The 27,014-nt window shown below is 42.9% G+C and overlaps 1 protein-coding gene across 3 annotated transcripts in view; it reads left to right on the forward strand.

The window, feature by feature from the left end:
* dnaaf9 (dynein axonemal assembly factor 9) overlaps positions 1-27,014 on the forward strand; it is a 253,896-nt gene that overhangs the window by 122,812 nt on the left and 104,070 nt on the right. For all 3 annotated transcript variants that reach the window (XM_078554544.1, XM_078554554.1, XM_078554564.1), the window contains 3 exons: positions 7,068-7,118; positions 10,189-10,276; positions 20,609-20,712. In XM_078554544.1, coding sequence (XP_078410670.1) covers positions 7,068-7,118; positions 10,189-10,276; positions 20,609-20,712 — 243 coding nt within the window. The remainder of the gene's footprint in view (positions 1-7,067; positions 7,119-10,188; positions 10,277-20,608; positions 20,713-27,014) is intronic.

Below are 27,014 nucleotides of genomic sequence, written 5' to 3' on the forward strand. Positions count from 1 at the left end.
TCCACCGTTAAGTGGTCTATATACTACACCGATCAATATTATTGCACCTTTTTCATTCCTTACCTCTCGTCAAAGGGATTCTATCCTTGGCCCCACTGGAACATCCCCTCTCCCCAGTACTGTAATGCCATCTTTAATCAATACTGCCATTCCCCCCGCCCCTTTTCTTCCTTTCCTGTCTTTCCTAAACACCTTATACCCAGGAATATTTAACGCCTAGTCCTCCTTCCTTGAGCCAGGTCTCTGTTATAGCAGTAATATCATGGCTCCCTTTGTCAACCTGTGCCTGTAGTTCACCAACCGTATTAACCACACTCCATGCGTTCACATACATTCATGCTGATTTAGGCTTTTTTACTTACCCCTTTACTCTGACCTCATCTCATGACTTACTATTGCCTACTCTAATTCTCTGAAACTCTCCAAGTATTCTATCTACCTTGATACTAGTCTCTGATATATCCTCCTTATCAGTTAATATTTCTCTATTTTCCACTGCTAGTTTTTCTCCCCTCTACTCTGAATTTCACCACAGGTTCCTATCCCCTTGCTAACCTAACTTAAACCCTCCCCAACAGCACTAGCAAGCATCCCTGCAAGGACGTTAGTCCCAGTCCTGTTAAGGTCCTTCTTGTATGGTTCTCACCTGGCCCAAAATTGGCCCCAATGGCTCAGAAATCTAAAGCCCTCCCTCCTACTCCATTTCTCCAGCCACGTGTTGAACTGCTCAATTTTCCTATTCTTATGTTCACTAGCATGTGGCACTGGGAGTAATCCTGAGATTACTGCTCTTGAGGACCTGCTTTTTATTTCCCTTCCTAATTCCCTAAAATCTGCTTTCAAGACCTCATCCCTTTTCCTACCTATGCCATTGGCCCCAATGTGGACCATGACCTCTGGCTGTTCACCCTTCCCCAACAGAATATCCTGTAGCTACTCTGTGGCATCCTTGACCCTAGCACCAGGGAGGCATCATACCATCCTGGAGTCACATTTAAAGCTGCAGACACATCTGTCTGCTCTCCTAACTATGGAATCCCCTACCACTATAGCTCTTCCACTCTTCCTCCTCCCCTCCTGTGCAGCTGAGCCACCTGTAATGCCACGAACTTGGCTCTTGCTACTGTCTTTTGAGGAACCATCTTGCTCATCACTATCCAGAATGGAAAAATGGTTAGAGAGCAAGAACTTTAGGTGATTCCTGCACTACCTGCTTGTTTCTCTCTTAGATACTCCAGTGGCCACCCATTCCCTTTCTGCTGGTGTACTTACTGTAGTGTGATCACCTCACTACCCGCTATCCACGTAATCCTCAGGCTTGCGGATGCACCACAGTGACTCCAGCTGCTGCTTGAGTTCCGCAATCTGGAGCTCAAGTTTCTGCAGCTGGTGAAAGTTCCTGCCGATGTAGCCATTGAGGGTACTTTGCGCCTGCATGAATTCCCACAGGATGCACATTTCACGTGGCCGAACTGCACTGACATATCTTAAACTTTATACCATATTGCCGTAAACACTTTATATAATGTGATAACTCACCTGTCACTCACCAATCGTCTCCTCTGTGCTGAGTCCAGAAAGTCCTACCTGAACTCGCGCTGTTTTCAATCTCCCGACTGTCTTTTTGTATTTGAATTTGCGGTCTGTTATCTTTACAATAATAACTATCTTTTGAGGTCAGAAATCCACCATTTCATTGATAAGGCACAATGAGGAAATTCATGACATAAGTTAAAGCTTTCCAATTATTTTATTTGGATGTTTGTTTTAAAAGCTTCAGAGATAACAAATGTTTGGCTTAGGCTCCAAACATTATCGGAATCAATCATTTCTATCATCAGCACTGTGGGTATAGCTACACCACATGGACTGCAGCGGTTCAAGAAGGTAGCTAATGGCCACCTTTTCGAGGGCATTAGGGATGGTCCCATGAATGAATTAAAGGAGAGGTGATGGCATAGTGGTATTGACTAGAATAGTAATCCAGAGACCCAGAGTATTGCTCTGAGGACCCAGGTTGAAATCCAGCCATGGCAGATGGTGGAATATGAATTCAATAAAAAATCTGGAATTAAAAGTCTAATGATGACCATGAAACCATTGTCGATTGTTGTCGAAACCCATCTCCATCACCGGCAGGACAAGCCCAGCAGATGTGGTGGAACAATGGTACGCAGTCGGGAGGGAGTTTCCCTGGGAGTCCTCAACATCAACTCCAGACCCCATGAAGTCTCATGGCATCAGGTCAACCATGGGCAAGGAAACTTCCTGCTAATTACCATGTACCGCCCTCCCACTGCTGATGAATCATGCTCCATGTTGAACACCGTTTGGAGGAAGCACCGAGAGTGGCAAGGGTGCAGAATGTACTCTGGGTGGGGGACTTCAATGTCCATCACCAAGAGTAGCTCGGTAGCGCCACTACTGATTGAGCTGGCCAAGTCCTAAATGACATAGCTGCTGGACTGGGTCTGTGGCAGGTGATGAGGGAACCAACAAGAGGGAAAAACATACTTGATCTCATCCTCACCAACCACCTGCCGCAGCTCATCTGTCCATGATGGTATCGGTAGGAGTGACCACCGCACAGTCATTGTGGAGACGAAGTCCCGCCTTCCATCCTGTTGTGTGACCGTGCTAAATGGGATAGATTTCAAACAGATCTAGCAACTCAAGACTGGGCATCTATGAGTCTCTGTGGACCATCAGCAACAGCAGAATTGTACTCATAAACAATCTGTAATCTCATGGCCTAGCAAACCCCCCACTCTACCACTACCATCAAGCCAGCGGTTCAGTGAAGAATGCATGAGGGCATGCCAGGAGCAACACCAGGCATACCTAAAAATGAGGTGTCAACCTGGTAAAGCTACAACACAGGACTACTTGCATGCCAAACAGCATAAGCAGCAAGTGATAGACAGAGCTAAGTGATCCCAAAACGTCGTGAATGGTGGTAGGCAATTAAACAACTCACTGGAGGATGAGGCTCCACAAATATCCCCCATCCTCAATGATGGAGGCGCCCAGCACAGCAGTGCAAAATATGAGGCTGAAGCATTTGCAACAGCCTTCAGCCAGAAGTGCCGAGTGGATGATCCATCTGGACTACCTCCAGAGGTCCCCGGCATCACAGATGCCAGTCTTCAGCCAATTTAATTCACTCCATGCGATATCGAGAAACGGTTGAAGGCACTGGGTAGAGCAAAGGCTACGGGCCCTGACAATATTCCGGCAATGGTACTGAAGCCTTGTGCTCCAGAACTTGCTATGCCCCTAGCCAAGCTGTTCCAGGGCAATTACAATACTGGCATTTACCTGGCTATGCCCAGGTATGCCCTGTTCACACACACACCATGACAAATCCAACCCGGCCAATTATCGCCCCATCAGCCTACTCTCAATCATCAGTAAAGAAATGAGAGGGGTCATCAACAGCGCTATCAAGCGGCACTTGCTTAGCAATAACCTGCTCACTGACGCCCAGTTTGGGTTCTGCCAGGGCCAGTCAGCTCCTGACCTCATTACAGCCTTGGTTCAAACATGGGCAAAAGAGCTGAAATCCCAAAATGAGGTGAGAGTGACAGCCCTTGACATCAAGGCCGCATTTGACTGAGTGTGGCATCAGGGAACCTGAGTAAATCCGGAGTCAATGGGATTCGGGGAAAACTCTCCGCTGGTTGGAGTCATACCTAGCACAGAGGTAGGTGGTTGTGGTTGTTGGAGGTCAGTCATTTTGGCTCCAGGACATCATTGTAGGAGTTCCTCAGGATAGTGTCCTTGGCCCAACCATCTTCAACTGCTTCATCAATGACCTTCCTTCCATCATAAGGTCAGAAGTGGGGGTGTTCGCTGATGATTGCACAATGTTCAGCACTATTCGTGACTCTTCCGATACTGAAGCAGTCCATGTCCGAATGCAGCAAGACCTGGATAATATCCAGGCTTGGGCAGACCAGTGGCAAGTAACATTCACACCACGCAAGTGTAAGGCAATGACCATCTACAACGAGAGAACCCAGCCATCGCCCCTTAATGTTCAATAGCATTACCATCACTAATCCCCCACTATCAACATCCTTGGGGGTTACCATTGACTAGAAACTGAACCGAACTAGCCATATAAATACTGTGGCTACAAGAGCAAGTCAGAGCCTAGGAATCGTGCAGCGAGTAGCTCATGTCCTGACTCCCCAAAGCCTGTCCGCCATCTACAAGGCACAAGTCAGGAGTGTGATGGAATACTCTCCATTTTCCTGGATGAGTGCAGTTCCCGCAATACTCAAGAGCGTGACACCATCCAGGACAAAGCAGCCTGCTTGATTGGCACCACATCCACGAACATTCACTCCCTCCACCACCGATGCATAGAAGCAGCAGTGTGTACCATCTGCAAGATGCACTGCAGGAATTCACCAAGGCTCCTTAGACAGCACCTTCCAAATCCATGACCACTGTCATCCAGAAGGACAAGAGCAGCAGATAGATAGGAACACCACCACTTGGAAGTTCCGCTCCAAGTCATTCATGATCCTGACTTGGAAATATATTGTCGTTCCTTCACTGTCACTCGGTCAAATTCCTGGAACTCCCTTCCTAACAGCACTGTGGGTGTACCTACACCACATGACTGCAGCCGTTCAAAAAGGCAGCTCCCTCACGGGCATCTAGGGTAGGCAATAAATGCTGGCCCAGCCCGCGAAGTCCACATCTCGTGAATAAATTTAAAAAAAAAAATCAGTGTAGTATAGTCATATAGACTTGGGTTGTTTTCGTTGGAGCAGATAAGACTGAGGGACGACCTGATTGAGGTGTACAAGATTGAGGGGCATGGACAGGGTGTATAGGGAGCAGCTGTTCCCCTTAGTTGATGAGCCAATCACAAGGGGACACAAGTTCAAGATGGGGGGGTGCAGGAGGTTTAGGGGGGATGTGAGGAAAAACCTTTTTTACCCAGAGGATGGTGACGGTCTGGAATGCACTGCCTGGGTGGAGGCAGGTTGCCTCACATCCTTTAAAAAGTACCTGGATGAGCACTTGACACGTCATAACATTCAAGGCTAGGGCCAAGTGCTGGTAAATGGGATTAGGTAGGTAGGTCAGGTGTTTCTCATGTGATGGTGCAGACTCGATGGCCGAAGGGCCTCTTCTGCACTGTGATTCTGTGAATCAGCATTGGCAAGATTTACCTCTAACTCTCAAAGATTATTGTTAAAATATTTCTAGAATTTTATTTTGAACCCTATTAGAAAGTATCCCTTTCTGTCCCTCACTCAGCTAACTTGTATTCACTCCAGTTGTCACTGGGCAGTGGGATTTGGATCCTGGGTGTTGAACAGTCAAACCTGTTTTCATTTTCAAAAAATAACTATTCTCTAAATATGCGTTCACGTTATATTGAGGTTAAAATCAGTAAGTGCTGGAAATACTCAGCAGGTCTTGCAGCATCTATGGAGAGAGAAACGAGAGTTAACTTTTCAAGTCGAACGTTACTTCTTCAGAACTGAAGGAAGGCAGAAATGTGATAAGTTTTATACTGTTGATGATGGGGGACTGGGGTGGGAGAGATTAAATGACAAAGATACCATGGAACCAAAGGAAGCGGTAATAGTTCTAGCACAGGGGCAAAGCATTTGTCCAGAGTGGGTTTTAATGGCAGAATGATGAACAGCTCTGTCTGAAAGCCAAAACATGAAAAACAAGATTTAGATTGGCACTAGTCAAAAAAACACTCAAAATGGGGCACAGAGCTAGGCCCTGAAATTGTTGAACTCAATATTGAGTCCAGAAGGATGTAAAGTGCCTAATCTGAAGATGAGGTACTGATCTTCAAGCTTGTATTGAGCTGCGTTGGAACATTGCAGTCAGCTGAGGTCAGAAATGTGAGGGTGAGAGCAAGTGGTGAATTATAATGGCAAGCAACTGGAAGCTCGGGGCCATGCTTGCAGTCTGAGCACAGGTGTTCCACAGAGTGGTGACCAATTTGCATTTGGTCCCCCAAATATAGAGGAGACTGCATTGTGAACAGCGAATACAGTAGACTAAATTGAAAGAAGTACAAGTAAATCGATTCACCTAGGAGGAGTGCCTGGGACCTTGGACATTGAGGAGAGAGGAGGTAAAATGGCAGGTGTTAACAACTCCTGTGATTGCATGGGAAGGTGCTGTTGGAAGGGGTCAGGATGGCTGGGGATGAAGGAGAAGTGGATTAGGGTGTTGCGGAGGGAACAACCCATTTGGAATGCTGCCGGGGAGAAGGAGGTGCCGATTTGTTTGGTGTTGGAATCATGCTGGAGGTGGCAAAATTGCAGAAGATGATCCTTTGAATGTGGAGGCTGGTGGGCTCATAAGTAAGGATAAGGGGAACCTTTTTGTTGTTCTGGGAGAGAACGAAGGGGTGAGAGCGGAAGTGTGAGAAATGGGTCGGACACGATTGAGGGCCCTGACAACAACTGTGAGGGGAAATCCTCGATTGACAAAATAAGTATCAGTAAAGTATCTCCACGTTCCTGGATGAGTGCAGCTCCAACAACACTTGAGAAGCTCAACGCCATCCAGGGCAAAACAGCCCATTTGATTGGCACCCCATCCACCGCCTTAACATTCATTCCCTCTACCACCGACGCACAGTGGCAGCAGCATATATCATCCACAAGATGCATTGCAGCAACTTAGCAAGGTTCCTTTGACAGCACTTCCAAACCCATGACCTCTATCACCTAGAAGAACAACTGCAGTAGATGGGAACACCACCACCTGCAAGTTCCCTTCCAAGCCACACACCATCCTGACTTGGAACTACGTTGTCTTTCCTTCACTGTTGCTGGATCAAAAGCCTGGAACTCCCTCCCTAACAGCACTGTGGGTGTACCTACACCACATGGACTGCAGCTGTTCAAGAAGACAGCTCACCACTACCTTCTCAAGGGCAATTAAGGATGGACAATAAATACTAGCCTAGCCAGCGATGTTCACATCCTGTGAAAGAATTAAAAAAACCAAAAATGTTATTGAGATATTTTATTATATTGAGGTATTTTGTATTCATAATTGTTTTATTTCATAAGGTTGAAGATGCTGAGGTGAAACTTTCTGAAGAAGCACAGCAAATAGTAAAGGTAGGTCCTTGGGTCTGAATGTTAAAAATTTAGAAGTTATCTGGTTCATAACTTTGAGTGAACATATTTGCACAATGACAGTATTTAATTTGCTGTGATAGAAAATGCTTTGGGAGTTTGAAACTGCACTTTGTTTCAGTGGCCAGTGTGCCACATGATAATTGAACAAATTTATTCAGTTTGTCCAATGATTACAGCATCTTAATGTATTGTGTAAATTAGATTGAAAGGTACCCTTTTTTTTGTGTCTCTGTCAAGTGTTTTGACTATATTGTGACTGTCAAATAATTTGTTTTCTATTTCCTTAACTGGGCTAACTGTTTAAACTTGTGTGTTTCTCATTTTCTGTTTGGTTATTCATCAGTTGTATTGAACAAATCTTTTTTCCCCAGATGCAATGTTCTTTCCAGTAGTAAATAGTTTCATGAATTACACTCATTAAAAATCAATTTCCCTGTCCCGTTCCCTCAGAAAATTGCAGTTTGTTGTCCAGACCAATGTAAAACACTAAATAAAAATGTTTGCCAGAGAACACACAATTGCAAATCTACCCATAATCTTAGGCCATTAGCAGCTGCCATTTTTCCATAATTAGTACAAGGCACCCTGCTAGGCCTCTTGAGCATCCTCAAGTCAAGTATATTAAAATTTATATTAAATTATCCCTGGAATTAAATTTCCCAGCATAAATAAGTCTAGAATTACTGCCCTCTGATTGCTTATTCTTTCACCTGGATTAGAAACCTGCAGCTCAGTTAAAGGCTATTTGGCCTATCATGCACGTGCTGGCTCTGTAAAAGAGATATCCATTCTTTCCCCTTTGTCTTGAAAATGTTTGTTTTGGAGTTCATTTTCCTTAGCAGAGAAACTTTTAGAACCATCTGCAGTCCTGCTGACAATGTGCAAGAGTCGGTATAAATCAGGAAATTGGAGATGTATGTGACATGGGTAATAATGGGCAACATCAGTTTACACAAACACTGGGTTAACCAGATCACCACTAATGCTCTGGAGGAGGAATTTCTGGAGGTGTATGAGATGGATTTCTGGAGTATTATGTTGAAGAGCCAACTAGGGATCGGGCTAATATAAAAACAGAAATTGCTGGAAAAACTCAGCAGGATCTGTGGAGAGATAAACAGAGTTAATGTTTCGAGCCCACATGACTTCTTCAGAGTTGGGCTATATATGGATTTAGTGTTGTGTATGAGAAAGGGCTAATTAATAACCTTGCTGTAAAGGAGACTTTCGGAAATAGTGACCATAATATGATAGAATTTTGCATTAGATTTGAATGCGATATAGTTCATTCTGAAACTAGTCTTAAATCTGAAATTATGGAGATATGAGGAGCAAGTTGACTATGGTGGATTGGGAAACACTAAAAGATTTGACAGTGGACAGGCAATGACTAGTATTTAAATAAATACTACACAGTCTACAACAAATATACATTCCTCTAAGGCACAAACACCCAAAGGGAAAGATAAATCAACTGTGGTTAATGAAAGAAGTTAAAGATTACATTGTACTAAAGGAAATGGCTCATAAGGATGCCAGAAAAAGTGGTAAGCCTGAGAATTTGGAACAATTTAGAACCCAGCAATGAAGGACCAAGAAACTGTTTAAGAAAGGGAAAAGAGAATATGAATGTAAACTAGCGAGGAACATAAAAGTGGACTGTAAAAGCTTCTTTCAGTCCGTGAAAGGAAAAGATTAGTTAGGACAGATATGGGCCCATTACGGGTGGGCACAGGAGAATTTATAGTGGAGAACAGGGAAATTATAGAAAACTGAACAGTTACTTTGCGTCTGTCTTCAGTGAAGAAGATATAGAAAATCTCCCAGAAATGCTAGGCAATCAAGGGATTTGTGAAGCTGAGGGACGAACAGAAATTAGTATTAGTAAAGCGGTAACACTTGAAAAGTTAACTGGATTGAGGGTTGATAAATCCCCTGGACCAGATGAGCTTCATCCTAGAGTGTTCAAGGAGGTGGCTAGAGAGAAAGTGGATGCATTGGTGGTTATTTTTCAAAATTCTTTAGATTCTGGAAAGGTTCCTGTGGACTGGAAAGTAGCAAATGTAACCCCACTATTTAAGGAAGGAAGGAATCAGGAAATTAGAGGTGCTTGTAACAAAGGTAATGCAGTAATCATAGGTGACTTCAATCTATGTAAAGGCTAGGTAAACCAAGTTAGCACTAATGCTGTGGAGGACGAATTTCTGGAATATATACAAGGTGGTTTTCTCGAACAGTTTGTTGAGGAACCCACTATTTTAGATCTATGATAGAGGCCTCTTTACCTAGCATCTCCATTACACAAAAACTGGGAACAGAATATAGGTAGGGAGGACTATAATTATAGGCCTTGAAATCCTGGGGATGGTGGCCTTAAATCTTATGGGGGGGTGGACTGGGGTGGGTTCCCTGAAATTGCAAGGATCTCCAGAGTTGTGGGTAGCGGGAGGTTAGGGAAGTAGGATTTGTCCATAATGAGCCAACACTAGTAAGAATAATCCTTTCCAGACTCCGGACCTCTGAAGTTCAAACAAATTTAAAAAATATGTGTTAAAGAACTGCCTCTGGTTGTTCCTGGACTGGGTTGCTTGAGCTCAAGTGCTGCAAATGCCCCACAGATAATCATTTCAACACCCCTTGTGCTTTCTGCTACAATAGTACATACCTGTACTTTTGCTGTATCTAATGTCATTCCTTAACTGGAATTCTTTAGAGTTTTCGTAGAGCTTGCAAAATTTCAACAGGTGATTACAAACTCCTCGAGGGACAGAGAGATGGTGCAATGTGGTCAGTTGCAACATATGGACTTTACCTCCAACCAATCAGCCTAATGAGCTTTTTACATTCTTGCAGTCCAGTTACTGTAAGTGCCCGTTTCAAACTTAACAACACTTACTACGTAATTTGGGTTTGCTTGGAGGATAAATCCTTCTTGCAGTACGGCAGAAAAGAGTAACTTTTTATAATATTTCAGATGTGAACCCTAGTACTGTGATGAAATATAAATGGTTTCAGAGAGCTTTATGGAATTCTGTTTCTTCATTTTCAGGCAGAAGAAAGTTTTTTCGGAACTTTGCTCACAAGCGGAGACTCCGCTTATCTTTGTTCTGGCAGTTCAGTAGCCAGACCGGAAGAAGGTAATAATTGATTTGTCTATTGGATCAATTTATATTCATTTTAAGGTTTTTCATTTTGCCTGCACTGTGGAACGTCCTTTAAAATAAATGAGAGGTTAATATATGATTTGTTTCTAGAAAGTGAAAAATGATATGCCGTAAACTACATTAGACATGGAAAATATATATGACAAGGCACTGTGTTAGGGATGGTGACCAAAGGCAAGATCACGGAGGAAGATTTTAAGGAGCTTTTTGAAGGAAGATAGAAGAACAGTTGTAGGCAGACAATTTTATGGAATACTTTCTATTCTGAACCTGTGGCAGCTGAATGTTCTGTCATTGAAGGTGAATTGAATGGCTGAAGAGATGGGTAGAAGAATACATCAGAGGCTGGTGTTGGAAGAGTTGAAGGTAAAGAGTGAGACCATGGAAAAACAAGGATTTTGAAATTGATGGTTTGGGGATTGGGAAATGACTAAAGCTTGGTGAAGCCAAGAATTATAGTAGAGCAGGACTAAGTACCAGATAGAATGTGACCAGTGGGGAGTTTTGACTGAGTTGCATTTTTGAATCTGTTGTCGTATCTGGTTAATGTGCCAGCAGTGCATCCTAAATTTTGTGCATGTAAGTTTGTCGCCATAAGTTGTTCAGCGTCATGAGCATTGATTACCTTTTCCTGCAGTATGAGATCTTGCTTTGGCAGCCTCTGTTTCATAAGATGATGGTTTGTGCCTTGGTAGTCAACTGTGTTAAGCATGTCCTGGTGTGGCTCAGGAGCCTCACTCTGGCATGGCAGTCTCTGTAGATAGTTAATCTTGGCAAAGTTTTCATGTTTATCCAAGAGGGCCCTCTAAACCCAGTGCAGCTTCTTTGCAATGTGATTCATTATTCTTAATGTAATATGAGGCAGATGTCATTATAAAACTAGGATTCAGGGGCCAGAGTGGGGCTCCTGAGCCACACCAGGACATGCTTAACACAGAGTTGACTACTAAAGCGCAAACCATCTTCTCACGAGACAGAAGGCTGCCAAAGCAAGATCTCATACTACAGGAAAAAGAAATCAATGCTCATGCCACTGAACAACTTTTGGTGACAAACTTAAATGCACTAAATTTAGGATGCGCTGGAGTCAGGCCATTTCCCAATGTCATGATTTCAGTTCCTGTCTTGTAGTGTCCACCCACGCTTTCTTTATGGTGGGGTGGCAGGGACAGGCTAGAGTTGGGGCTGCGGTCTCCTGCAGCAGGCCCGACGTAGAAACTGAGATGAGCGGATGCCGAGTCAGTCAGGTTAACAGGGCTGCCTCTATTCGCTGGGATATTGGCCCAATTCTGTAGATGACTTTGAGGCCCCCTAACCATCGCTCCCTTACCCGCCCTAACTCATCCCCATATCCACTCGCTACCCCTCACCCCTATACCCACTCCATACTTCCCATAACCCCTACCCTCCTATTAACCCACCCCCCACCATGCCCACTCAATAAGTATCCACTATGTACAGAACTCAAGGCTGAAAACATGGGAAATCTTAGAAGTGCTCATATAACTGTCAAAATAAACAAAGTCATTCAAAACGAACTTGAGCAAAACCATAATCTATTAAGACCTCATGACACTGTCAATATAACTCAAGTTCACAGTCCACTTGACAGTTGAGTTCAGTTAACCCCTACTAAGTTAAACCCATTAGTGGAATATTTAGAATTCAGGCAAGCATTCATGATGAGATTCTATTGTACAACAATGTCAGCAAACCCTGCAGAAGTGAATACATTAAAGCCTTTGAAGTCATTCAAGAGCTCAGCATCTGTCCAAACTTTGAAACAGTTAAGCAGGTTTCTGAGCTGAAATTCAATGAAAAGATTAAAGAAAAGAAGACATCTGAATTTCAATATTTCTCAAAGCAGAAGAGCACTTTATCCAGTGGATACACAAATGCACCTGAAGACTTTTTTTCACTTTCGTAATGCTGTCAATTTAACGGTCAGTTACCCTTTAAGAGCAAATATCTATCGTTAATCACTGTATTAATAACATATGCAACTATCATATAGCATTTCATTATGACATGTGAATCTGGCAACTTTTGAACTTGCCCCTCAAAGGTACCAACTCTAAGCCAGGGTTGCCCATAGTTCATAACATCTCTGAGCTGGTGTGAACTATGTTACTTTCAAAAGCTGGCCTGCCTTCAATGGAACTTGCAACATCAGGACAGGTGCGTGCAAGCTCGCGACAGACACCCTTGTTTCGTGCCATTCAAAATTGCTAGCGATAGTGATGGGAATCCAGGAATTGGTTCCCACCCACCATTTTAAAGTCTGCCCAACGTGGATGACCCCGCATCGGGATGGGAAAATTCAGCCCTTGAAGTTTATTCATTTTAGAAAATTAAATTTTTGTTGACCTAAAATTGGCCTCAGCTTGTTTCTTATTTTACACTAGATGAAATGAAGTTTGTCTAGACTTGCTGAACCCCTCATTCATGCCTTAGTTACTTCTAAACTTGATTATTCCAAAGCACTCCTGGCTGGTCTGATGTATTCTACTGTCCATAAATTTAAGATAATTCAAAACTCTGCTGCCTGTGTCTTAACTCACAACAGGTCCCGTTCACCTATCACCACTGTGTTCACTGACTTATGTTTGGTCCTGGTCAAGTAACATCTTATTTTTAAAATTCTCATCCTCCTCCTTTTCTTGGCCTTGCCTTACGCTATCTAATCTCACCCAGCCCTACACCCTCCGAGATATCTGTGATCATATTGCTCCGCCATTGGTGAATTGCCTAGGCCTCTCAAGTTCTGAAATTCTCTTACTACACCTCTCCACCTCGCTCCCTTGTTCTCCTTTTTTAAGACACTCCTTAAAACCTACCTCTTTGATCAAGCTATTGGACATCTTCACTATTATCTCCTTATGTTGCTCTGTGTTTTGTTCTGCAATGGTCATCTGAAATGCCTTGGGACTTCATTACATTAAAGATGCGATATAAGTACAACAACATCATTAGTACAACAATTATGCATGCTTTTAATTGATGCAATTCCTGAAACAACCCTTGGCCAGTAATATTGTCTCAATGGCTCATTTCTCAGTCACGCTTCCAAACATGATCATCTGAAATTTAAATAGATTTCACTTTAAGAGCCGTACTTTTCACAAAGGCAAAATTTATGATATAAAAGAAACAACATGAATAACAAGGAAATGCTTATTATAGGCATGAATTAAGGATTGGTTAACAGGCAGAAAACAGTGGTAAGAATAAACAGTCAGTCTCGTGCTGGCAGGCTATGACTAGCGGGGATCAGTAGTTGGGCCCCAGCTGTTCACAATATATTTTAATGATTTGGATGTAGGGACCAAATGTAATGTTTACAAGTTCGTGGATGACACAAAACTGGGTGGGAATGTGTGTTGTGAGGAAGATGCAAAGCAGCTTCAAGGGAATTTGGACAGATTGAGTGAGTGGGCAAGACCATGGCAGATGGAATATAATGTGGAAAAATGTGAAGGTAGGAGGAATAAATGTGCTGAGTATTTCTTAATTGGTGAGAGATTAGAAATTGTAGATGTACAAAGGGAAGCTACAATACAGGACTACGTGCATGCCAAACAGCATAAGCAGCAAGTGATGGAGCTAAGCGATTCCACAGCCAACGGATCACATCTAAGCTCTGCAGTCCTGCCATCTCAAGTCGTGAATGGTGCTGGACAATTAAACAGCTCCACAAATAGCCCCATCCTCAATGATGGGGGAGCCCACCACATCAGTGCAAAAGATAAGGCTGAAGCATTTGCAACAATCTTCAGTAAGAAGTGCTGAGTGGATGATCCATCTATCCATTCTCAGCCTCCTCCGGAGGTCCCCAGCATCACTATGCCAGTCTTCAGCCAATTTGATTCACTCCACGTGATATCAAGGAACAGCTGAAGCCACAGGAGGGTGCAAAGGCTATGGGCCCTGACGATATTCCGGCAATAGTGCTGAAGACTAATGCTCCAGAACTTGCCGCACCCCAGTAAAGTTACAACACTGGCATCTACCCAGCAATGTGGAAAGTTGCCCAGGTATGTCCAGGACAAATCCACCCTGGCTAGTTACCGCCCCATCAGTCTACTCTTGGTCATCTATAAAAGTGATGGAAAGGGTCAACAACAGTACTATCAAGTGGCACTTGCTCAGCAATAACCTGCTCTCATGCCCAGTTTGGGTTCCTCCAAGGCCACTCAGCTCTTGACCTCATTACAGCCTTGGTTCAAACATGGGCAAAAGAGCTTGAACTCCCGTGGTGAAGTGAGAGTGACTGCCCTTGACATCAAAGCAGCATTTAACCGAGTGTGGCATCAAGGAGCCCTAGCAAAACTGGAGTCAATGGGAATCAGGTGGAAAACTCTCCGCTGGTTTGGAGTCATACCCAGCACAAAGGAAGGTGGATATGGTGGTTGGAGGTTAATCATCTCAGTTCTAGGACATCACTGTAGGAGTTCCTCAGGGTAGTGCCTTAGGCCCAACCGTCTTCAGCTGCTTCATCAATGACCTTCCTTCCATCATAAGGTCAGAAGTGGGGATGTTTGCTGATGATAGCACAACGTTCAGCACCATTCGTGACTCCTCAGATACTGAAGCAGTCCATGTCCAAATGCAGCAAGACCTGGGCAGTAGCCCGGCTTGGGCTGACAAGTGGCAAGTAACATTCACGTCATTCAAATGCCAGGCAATGACCATCTCCAACAAGAGACAATCTAACCCCATGACATTCAATCACTGAATCCCCCACTATCAGCATCCTGGAGGTTACCATTGACCAGAAGCTGAACTGGACTAGCCATGTAAATACTATAGCTACAAGAGCAGGTCAGAGGCTAGGAATCCGGTGACAAGTAACTCACCTCCTGACTCCCCAAAGCTTGTCCACCATCTACAAGGCACAAGCCAGGAGTGTGAAGGAATACTCCTCACTTGCCTGGATGAGTGCAGCTCCAGCAATCTCAGAATCACAGAACTGTTATAGTGTAGAAGGAGGCTATTCGGCCCATCGTGTCTGCATCGGCTCTCTGAGCATTTTAACTTAGTGCCAACCTCCTGCCTTTTCCTCATAACCCTGCACATTGTTTCTATTTAGATAATGATACAATGCCCTCTTCAATGCCTCAATTGAACCTACTTCCACTACCTTCCAGACAGTGCATTCCAAACCCTAACTACTCATTGTGTGAAAGAGTTTTTTTATCCCCTCGCATTTGCTCCTTTTGCAAAACACTTTAAAACTGTGCCCTCTGGTTCTCAATCCATTTGCGAGTGGGAAGAGTCTCTCCCTATCTACTCTGTCCAGGCCTCTCATTATTTTGAAAACTTCTATCAAGTATCTTCTCAGCCTTCTCTCCAAGGAAAACAGCTCCAACTTCTCCAATCTTTCCTCATAACTGAAGTGCCTCATCCCTGGAACTATTCTTGTAAACCTCTTCTGCACTATCTCTAGTGCGTTCACATACTTCCTATAGTGTGGCGCCCAGAACTGTACACAACACTCCAGCTGAGGTCTAACTAGTGTCTTATATAAGTTCATCATCGCCTCCCAGCTCTTGTGCCCTGTGCCCCTATTAATGAAGCCTAGAATACTGTGTGCTTTAGAAACAGCTCTCTCTACCTGTCCTGCCACCTTTAATGACTTATGCACCTATATACCCAGGTCTCTCTGCTCCTGCACACTCTTTAGAATAGTATCCTTTATTTTATACTGTCTCTTCATGTTCTTTGTACCAAAGTGTATCACCTCATCACTTCCCCACATTGAACTTCACCTGCCACTTATCTGCCCACTCCACCAATATGTCAATATCCTTTTGAATTTCTACGCCGTCCACCTCAGTTTACAATTCTGCTAAATTTTGTGTCATCCGCAAACTTTGAAATTGTCCCCTGCACACCAAGATCTAGATCATTTACATATATCAAGAAGAGCAAGACTCCCAATACTGACCCCTGGGGAACCCCACGACAAACCACCTTCCAACCCAAAAAATACCCATCAACCATTACTGTCTGTTTCCTATCCTTCAGCCAATCTTGTATCCACATTGTTACTCCCCCTTTTATTCCATGACCTATAACTTTCCTCACATGTCAGTTGTGTGGCACTGTATCGACCGCCTTTTGGAAGTCCATATACACCACATCAAAGCCTTTACTCTCATCAACCATCTCTTGTTAACCTCTTCAAAAAAACTCCAAATTAGTCCATGCTGATTCTTCCGAATAAATCCTTCCATGTGACACTTAATTCTATCCCGAATAATTGTTTCTAGAAGTTTCCCCACCACAGAAGTTAAACTGACTGGCCTATAATTGCAGGGCAGACCTTTACAACCTTTGTGTAACAAGGACATAATGTTTGCAATTCTCCAGTCCCCCCAGCATCTTCCCCGAATCCAAGGAACTTTTGAAAGATGATTGTCTGTGCAATTTCTGCTCTCTCTTCTTTCAATACTCTTGGATGCATCTCATCTGGTCCTGGTTCCTTATCAACTTTAGTACCAACACTTATCCTAAACCACCTCCTTATCAATTTTAAACCCGTCTCGTGACTGGGTTTCCTCCTCTGTCACCATGTCCTGGGCAGCATCTACCTCGTAGGTAAAGATTTCATTTTATGTTAGCTGCCAGTCTATTTTCATAATCTCGCTTTGCTTCTCGTATTTGCTTTTTCACATCCCTTCTGAACCTTCAATATTCAGCTTGGTTCTCGATTGTATTTGCTACCTGACACCTGTCGTAAGCACACTTTTTCTTCTTTAACTTAATTTCTATCTCCTTTGTCATCCAGGGAGCTCTGGATCTGGTTGTCCCAGCCCTTCCCTTTTGAGGTAACATCTGTTGACTGTGCCCAAACCCTCTCCTCTTTAAAGGTAGCCCATTGTTCAGCTACTGATTTTCCTGCCAACCTTTTGTTCTAATCTATCCAGCCCAGCTCAGCTCCGTTCTTGCCATATTGAAGCCTGCTCTGTGCCAGTTGATTCTTCTTACTCTGGATTGACCAATGTCATTTTCCACCGTTATCCTAAACCTTATGATACAGTGATCACTGTCCCCTAAATGTTCACTTGATCTACTTGGCTCACCTGATTCCCAAGAACCAGGTCTAGCAGTGCCTCCTTTCTTGTTGGACTGGACACACTGCTGTAGGAAATTCTCCTGAACACAATCCAGGAACGCTTGTCGCTCACTTTCCATTTCATGACCACTATCCCAGCCTATTTTTGGGTAATTAAAGTCCCCCATTACAGCTATACGATTTACATCTCTGTAATTTCCTTGCAGATTTGTTCCTCTATATCCTTCCACTGGATGGTGGCCTATACATTACCCCGAGCAATGTAATTGGACCCTTCTTATTCCATAGCTCTAGCCAAATCGATTCTGTCCTTGAATCCTCTAACACATCCTCTTTCTCCAGTAATGCAATGCTCTCCTTAACCAAAAACACCACCCCGCCTCCTTTTTTCCCTTTCCTATTTTTCCTGAACACTTTGTAACCAGGGATATTTAGCACCCAGATCTGCCCTCCCTTCAGCCAGGTTCCATTATCGCCACAACATCATAATCCCACAAGGCAATCTGTGCCAATAATTCCCCAATTTTATTAACTATGCTCCATGCATTCAACACTCAGGAAGCTTCACACCATTCAGAACAAAGCAGCCCTTCTGATTGGCATTCCATCCACAAACATTCACTCCCTTCACCACTGACGCACAGTGGCAGCAGAGTGTACCATCTAAGATGTCCTGCAGCAACTCACCAAGACAGCACCTTCCAAACTCACAACTGCTACCATCTAGAAGGACAAGGGCAGCAGACACATGAGAACGTTACCATCTGGAAGATCCCCTCCGAGCTACTCACCATCCTGACTTGGAACTATATCGCTGTTCCTTCACTGTCACTGGGCCAAAATCCTGCAGCTCCCCCCCTAACAGCACTGTGGCTGAACCACACCACTGGGGCTTCAGCAGTTCAAGAAGGCAGTTCACCACCACCTTCCCAAGGGCAATTGGGGTTGGGCAATAAAATGCTGGCCTAGCCAGTGACACCCGCATCCCAAGAATGAATGAAAATTTTAAAAATTGAGTACAGGAGTGGTGAAGTCTTGCTTCAATTGTATAGAACCTTGATTAGATCGCATCTGGAGTCCAAATGCAGTTTTGAACCCCTTCTGTTAGGAAGGACGGAGTGCAGCGAAGGTTCACGAGACTTGTTCCCAGGATGGCAGGACTGTCCTACAAAGAGAGATTGGGGAAACTGAGCCCGTATTCTCTAGAGTTTCGAAGAATAAGACCTAAGAGGTAGGAACAGAAGTAGACAATTAGGTCTGTTGAGTCTGCTCTGCCATTCAATGAAATTATGGCTGATCTGATAACCCTCAACTTCACTTTCCTGTCTTTTCCCCCATAACCCTTGATTCCCTTACTGAATAAAAATCTGTCTCTCAGCCTTGAATATACTTAACCCGGCCTCTGTAGCCCTCTGTGGTAAAGAATTCCACAGACTGACTACCCTCTGAGAGAAGAAATTCCTCCTCATCTCTGTTTTAAATGGGCGCAACCTTACTTTGAGATTATGTCCTCTGGTCCTAGACTCTCCCACAAAGGGAAACAACCTCTCAGCATCTACCCTGTCATGCCCTCTAAGAATCTTGTTTCAATAAGGTTGCTTTGCCTTCTAAACTCCAATGAGTACAGGCCCAACCTACTCAACCTCTCCTCATAAGAAATAAGGATTAACCTAGTGAACCTTCTCTGGACTGCCTCCAATGCCAGTATATCTTCCCTTAAATAATGGGACCAAACAGTTCACAGTATTCTAGCTGTGATCTAACTAGTGCCTTGTATAGTTTTAGCAAGACTTCCCTATTTTTATATTCCATTCCCTTTGAAATAAAGGCCAATATCCCATTTGCCTTCCCTATTACCTGTTAAACTTGTATGTTAGTTTTTTGGGATTCATGCACAAGGACTCCCAAACCCTTCTGTGCTGCAGCCTTCTGCAGTCTTTCTCCATTTAAATAATATTCAGCCCCCCTATTCTTGCTACCAAAGTGCATTTTCCCACATTATATTCCATCTGCCACTTAACCTGTCTATATCCCTCTGTGGACTCTTTGTGCCATCCTCACCACTTCACTTTCCACCTATTTTTGTCTCATTGAAATCTACAAAATGCTTAAAGGGATAGACAGGGTGGATGCAGGTAGGATGTTTCCCCTGGTTGGGGAGTCTATGACTTAAAAATAAGGGGGAAGTCACTTAGGACCGAGATGAGGAGAATTTTGTTTTACTCAGAGTTTTGTGAATCTTTGGAATTTCCTTCCACAGAGGGCTGTGGAAGCTCAGTCATTGAGTATGTTTAAAGCAGAGGTTGACAGATTTCTATACACCAATGACATAAAGAGATATGGAGATGGTGTCGGGGGGAAAAGACATTGAAGTGGATGATCAGCCATGGTTGTATTGAATGGCAGAGCAGGCTCAATGAGCTGATAATGGCCTACTCCTGCTCCTAGGTTCCTCTTTAGCTCCTTCAAAAGTCAAAATTTTTAAAGTAGGTGAATTTCTTTTTAAAAATTGTTAAATTTGGAACAGCGATCCCCACAACTTGTCTTGTACATGATGTATTTTTAAAATTTTTAGATACTTTTTATGAAGTTATGTCTTTTAAAAAAATAAGTTGCAAGTCATAGTCTGTGAATTATAGCATAGAAAGTCACCCTAGAGTATTGAGTGTGAGCGGTTAATGTACCCATGTCCTAACTTGCACTAAGCTTTTTTACCTGTCACCCTTGTGCCCGCTGACCTATGTAGGCTTCCGTTCTAGCATCACTTTAAATTAAAAATTTTCATTCCATCATTCAGGCCCCGACATGTCCTTGCTCTGCCCTATCTCTGTAACCTCCTCTAGTCCTACAACCCTCTGAGGTCTCTGTGCTCCTCCAATTCTGGCCTCTTGAGCATTCCGCGATTTTCATCGTCCTACAGTTGGCAGCTGCATCTCCAGATTCCTGGGTCTTGGTCTACAATTCCCTCCTTAAAACCTTTCAGCACTCTACTTCTCTCAATACCATTAAGATGTTCAAGAAAATCTATTTTTTGACCATCTGGCCTAATTTATCCTCATGTGGCTTGATACAAATTATGTCTGATAAACCTCCTATGAACACTTAGATCACACACTGAAAGTCTTTGAAGACTCATGGAAATATATTTCTGAATGATTCATAATTTTAAAAAATAGCCAAGCAAAATTAATAAGATCAACTAACGAATTGTATTTTTAAAATTTCAGGTAAACTCTTTATTTTGTCGGAAGGCATCTTATTTATTCATCCGCGCTCTGGCAGCATGACAATTCCAAAGAACCATATGGCTGCACTGAAATATTATGATGGGGTAAGTGCCATTATCAGCCATTTAAAAAAAAAATGCTTTGGAGTCACACATGCTGACAGAATCTCAGTGGAATTATTCAATATTGCATCTCAAGCACTGCACACCATCCTATTTATACATTCTAAGGGGTCCATCCAAGCTCAAGTGGAAATGCACAGGGTATAAGGCTAATCTTGTGTTGAAGGCAAAACTGTAAGGAGTGGCTACTTAAGATGGAATTATTGGAATAGAATTTTCTGTAATGATGAAGAATTTCTTGTTTTTTTGAATTGGAGTAAAAGGCTAATGTTTATAAAAGCCAATCTGTGAAGGTACAAAATTTACAATTTATGTTCTCAAATTTGACTTTTCTTTTCTAGCCAATTAAGAAATGGAAGTTCCCCAGTGTTTTATATTGTAATGCTATCCCAACATTTGATGCCTTAACAGAATGTCTCCACATGTCCACAGTAAATCCTTTTTATACATTGCTAGTAACACTAATGGCAGAATGGTTTTTAAAAGTTGTTGCACTTTTTAAAATTTATGCATGAGGGTGACAGCATTGTTGGCAAGGCCAGCATTTGTTGCCCATCCCTAATTGCCCTTGAGAGTAGCTGCGAGTCAATTAAGCCAGACCAAGTAAGGGTGGCAGATTTCCAAACCTTAAGGACATTAGATGTCAGATGGGTTTTTAGAACAATAGGTGATAGTTTCATTGTCACCATTACTAAGACTAGCAATGAATTCCAGAATTTATTAATTGAATTTAAATTCCACCAGCTGCCGTGGTGGGATTTGAACCTCAGAGCATTAGCATGGACCCTTGGATTACTAGTCGAGGGACAATGCCACTACGCCACTGTCTACCAGGAACAGCTTTGAAACAATAATGGTGTTGGAATATCAATATTATTTGCATTCTCAGTCTAGCTGCCAGCAACAGGGGGGTGAAAACCAACAGCATGTATAGTTTTGAAGTGACATAGTAATAGAATGTCACTAACAAATGTAACATGCTCTCGCTAATGGGGGAGTCCAAAACTAGAGGTCATAAATATAAGATATTCACTGAAATCTAATAGAGAATCTTTAGGAACTTCTTCACCCAAAGAGTGGTAAGAATGTGGAACATGCTACCACAATAGTGAAATAGTTGAGGCAAATGAATGCATTTCAGGGGAAGCTGGATAAGCGCATGAGAGAGAAAGGACGCAATGTTGGCAGGTGAGATAAAGTAGAGATGGGAGGGGTTTCATGTGGAGCATGAACATTGGCATAGAACAGTTTGTTAATGATATGTTAATTATATTGTTAGGATACATAGGTGAAGGGCATCGTTCAAGTACTTTAAGCACACATTAAATAGGTGATAGTTGTGACACTGGACATGTGGGAGGAGAGCTGTGAGATTGAATAAAGTTGATAAACTCTCAAAGAAAAGCTCTGTGTCTTGGCTTTGACTTCACCAACCAACTTGGATCCTATTAACAAAGTTGGGTTGAGGTCGATCTCTTTTATATTATTCTCTTCTGTAATTAGCCATGTATTCCTTTTGGTACCCACTCCATTAACTAAATTTTTTTGGGGAAAAGGTAAACTAAAACTGCACACAGTGCTCCAGATAAGGCCATTGCAGTGCCAAATACAGTTTTAAAAAATCTGTGGATTTCTATGTCATGGTAAAGAAAGGCTCGATGAGAAGGGTGCACCGTCTGTGGCTAAATAAGGAAGTTAAGGATGGAATCAAATTGAAAGAAAAGATGTACACTGCAGCAAACCTTAGTGGTAGGCCAAAAGATTGGGAAAATTTTAGAAACCTGCAAAGGATGACTAAAAAAGGACTAGTAGAGGGTGAAACTGAACTATGAAAGAAAACGAGCAAGAAATATAAAATCTTATATAACTATATAAAAATAAAACGAGTAGCTAAAGTGAATGTTGGTCCCTTAGATTGGGGAAGCAAGGAAATGGGAGAGACTTCGAACAAGTATTTTGAATCTGTCTTCATGGTAGAAAACAAAAAATATCTCAAGAATTTTAGAAATGCAGGGGGGTAATCATAGAGGAAAAATTACTAGGAAAACTAAAGGGACTAAAGGCTGCGAAGTCCCTTGGGTCTGATGGCCTGCATCATAGTGTCTTAACAGAAATTGTTGCATTGAGTGTAATCTTCCAAAATTCCCTAGATTCTGGAAAGGTCCCCACAGATTGGAAAACCACCGATGTAACACCTCTAATCAAGATAGGAGGGAGACCGAAAGCAGGAAACCATACACCAGTTAACTAAACATCGGTCATTTGAATTTGAAAAGGGCGCAGAGAGCAGGAGAGACTTCAGTTTGAAACGGATGCGGAGAGAGGTGGGGACTTCAGTTTGAAAAGGGCATGGAGAGTGGGAGAGACTTCAGTTACAAAGGGCATGGAGAGCGGTGGGCTCTTCAGTTTAAAAAGGATACGGAGAGCAGGAGAGACTTCAGTTCAAAAAGGGCACGGAGAGCGGGAGTGACTTCAGTTTAAAAAGGTACCAGTCCGGGAAAAAGAAAAAAAGCAACTGTGATGTCACAGGAAGCTAGTAAGTTGATTGGCCGGTAAGTGCCTAGCCTAAGGGACAGTATGTGAGAAGCCAGCTGAGGAGAGGTGAGTTAAGTTAGATCTATAAATAAAAAGAACTAAAACTTTAAAATAATAAACCAAAATATGAAAACTTTAAAATTAAAATGAAACAAAGATTTAGAAAAAGCAACAAAATAAAGTAATTTAAACAAACATCTAAAACACATACCTTGTAGGTAAGAAGCATATAACCTTTAATTGGCAGTGGTACTAGCATTAATTGTAGCATACATAGGAAGAAAGTAATTGAAGTAAATTAACTAAATAACATAAGTTAGAATGGCAGGACCGGTGTTATGTTGCAGCTGTGAGAGCTTTTGGACGTCGAGGCGATCCATGACAAACGCATCTGCAGGAATTGTAAGCAGCTTGAGAAATTCCGGATCAGGATTATTGATCTGGCAGCCGAAATGCAGACGTTGCGCAACGTAAGGGAGTGAGAGAAATACCTGGATAGTTTGTTCCAGAAGACAGTCACACCTCTTAGAAGAGGGTCATCTGTTTTGGTCAGCAGTGAGGGACAGGAGGATGTGACTTTCAGTGAGGCAGGTAATGGGACCAAGCAGACTGTAGGGGAGGAGCCTCAGGCTTTGCAATTGTCAAACAGGTTTGAGATGCTCACGACCTGCGTGGATGAAAGTGAAGTCTGCGAGGTGGATGAGCTGGCTGGCCATGGGACTGTGGTACAGGAAGCCATTCAAGTGGGAGGAGCAAAAAGGAATGTAGTGGTAGTTGGGGATAGTATGGTTGGTGGGGGGTGGGGTGCGGAGGGGATTGACATTGTTCTCTGCAGCAAAGAGCAAGAGTCCAGGGGGCTATGTTGCCTGTCAGGTTTCAGGACATCTGCTTAGGGCTGGAGAAGAACTTGCAGTGGGAGGGGAAGATTCAGTTGTCAAGGTCCATATAGGTACCAATGACATAGGTAGAACTAGGAAATTTACAGATGACACAAAGATAGGTAGGAAAGTATGTTGTGAAGAGAACATGAGGTTGCAGATGTTTATAGATAGGTGTATAAAATTATGAGGGGCATAGATAGAGTAGACAGGAAAGAACTTTTCCCCTTGGTGGAGGGATCAATAACCAGGGGGGCATAGATTTAAGTTAAGGGGCAGGAGGTTCAGAGGGGATGTGAGGAAGAATTTTTTCACCCAGAGGGTGGTGGGAATCTGGAACTCACTGCCTGAAAGGGTGGTAGAGCCTGAAACCCTCATAACATTTCAGAAGTATTTGGATGTGCACTTGCGATGTCATGGCATACAAGGCTATGGTCTAGTGCTGGAAAATGGGATTAGTATAGTTAGGTACTTGTTTGACTGGTGCAGACTCGATGGACCAAAGGGCCTTTTTCTGTGCTGTCGACCTCTATGACAGCTGCCATTATTATAAAGTGTTAGATTGGATGAATGTTCCTTTCAAAGGCAGTGTTTAAACTTTACAGCCTAACAAACTGCTGCTGTGATTTGACCATTTGATAGTTTTAAATATTAAATTTGTAGCCATTACTACCATAATCATGGCAACTAATATCATGCATTAAGTTTCTGACAGTTTTTTTCTGCAGTGTAAAGTTTTGAAGGATACTGAAATTGTTTTGTGATCTAGTTATGGGTAATGGTGGAGTACCATTCAATACGGACTAATGGTAACAGTTTTTAACTTAAGGCTGCAACTATGAAAGTTCATCGCATTTCTAAAATTGGAAAATTGCTCACATTGCATAAAAATATCTTCTGCATAATTTAAGGGATGAATTGACAGCTGGCAGCCTTGGCTCTGAGCTAGCACTCACGCCTCTGTGTCATTAGATCGTAGATTGAAGCTCGACTCCAGAGATTTTACACATAATCTAAACTGACACCGTAGGGCAGTATTAGTGAGCTCTATAATCGCCAAGCTGCCATCTTCGTTAATCCTAGGCTTTCGCAGATGGACTCAAAAGATCCCATGGCACGAATCAGGGATGTTTGTCTGGTGTTAAAATTGTACAGTTCTTAAAGCACAGAAGGGAACCATTCAGCCTATTGTGCCAAAATCGGCACTTTGAAAGAGGTGTCCAATTTGGTCTCAGCAAGGTGCTAACATCTATTCCTCAACCAACACTTAGAAAAGCTATCTGATCACTTATCTCATTGCTGTTTTTGGGACCTTTCTTTGTGCAAGTTGGATGCCATGTTGCTCTCTATTAATCACTCCAAAAGATTTTCATTGGCTGTGAAGTGCATTGGGGCAACCTTAAGATGCTATATAAATACAAGTTCAATCTTTCAAAACTGTTATCACTAATGACTCAGTTGTGTGGCTATTTCTATAATTAAGTTCCAGCAAATTTGAGGAATACTTCTTGGCCAGCATTTAGCCCCAATATTGGCTGTTTTACCTACTGAGTGTATATACTGTGACTACAAGAACAGGTCAGAAGCTAGGAATCCTGCTGCGAGTAACTCATTCCTGACTCCCCAAAGTCTGTCTACCATATACAAGACACAAGTCAGGAGTGTGGTGGAATATTCTACACTTGCCTGGATGAGTGCAGCTCCATCAACACTCAAGAAGCTCAACAACATCCAAGACAAATCAGCCTGCTTGATTGCCACTGGTTGGAGTCATACCTAGCACAAAGGTTGTGGTTGTTGGAGGTCAGTCATCGCAGCTCCAGGACATCACTGCAGGAGTTCCTCAGGGTAGTGTTCTCAGCCCAACCATCTTCAGCTGCTTCATCAATAACCTTCCTTCCATCTTAAGGTCAGAAGCAGGGATGTTCGCTGATGATTGCACAATGTTTAGCACCATTCACGATGACTCAGATACTGAAGCAGTCCATGTCCAAATGCAGCAAGACCTGGACAACATCCATGCTTGGGCTGACAAATGGCAAGTAACATTCATGCTACACAAGTGCGAGGCAATGACCACCTCAAACAAGAGAGAATCTAACCATCGCCCTTTGACATTCAATGGCATTACCTTCGCTGAATCCCCCACTGTCAACATCCTGGGCGTTACCATTGACCAGAAACTGAACTGGACTAACCATAGTTGTTTGGCACTGTTTGGTTGCAATATGATCCACAAACATTCACTCCCTCCACCACCGACGCACAGTGACAGTAGTGTGCACCGTCTCCAGGATGCATTGCAGGCACTCAACAAGGCTCCTTAGACAGCACCATCCAAACTCACGACTGCTACCACCCAGAAGAACAAGAGCAACGTATGCATGGGGACACCACCTGCAAGTTTCCATCCAAGGCACTCACCACCCTGACTTGGAAAAATATTGCCATTCCTTCACTGTCACTGAGTCAAAAACCTGGAACTCCCTCCCTAACAGCAGTGTGGGTGTACCTACACCACATGGACTGCAGCAATTCAAGAAGGCAACTCAGCACCACCTTCTCAAGGGCAATTAGAGATGGGCTCTAAATGCTGGCCTAGTCAGTGACGTCCACAAACCATGAATAAATTTTTTAAAAATCCTTACATTACTAGATATTTTATTTATTGGAAGATATATAGAATGATGATAGCGTAAGTAATTATGCATCCCTACTTCTACTTGAACCTAGATGATAGTTGTTAACAGGATATGACACAACAGTAAGCATCAAAACTAACCTTGAGTTAGGGCTGCTACTCTTTCTAATAAATTAACAACTTGGATATGTAGGACATGATTTCAAAGTTTGCACGTGATATATAATTTA

Source organism: Cetorhinus maximus, chromosome 1, assembly GCF_964194155.1.
Source record: "Cetorhinus maximus chromosome 1, sCetMax3.hap1.1, whole genome shotgun sequence".
Taxonomy (NCBI): Eukaryota; Metazoa; Chordata; class Chondrichthyes; order Lamniformes; family Cetorhinidae; genus Cetorhinus; species Cetorhinus maximus.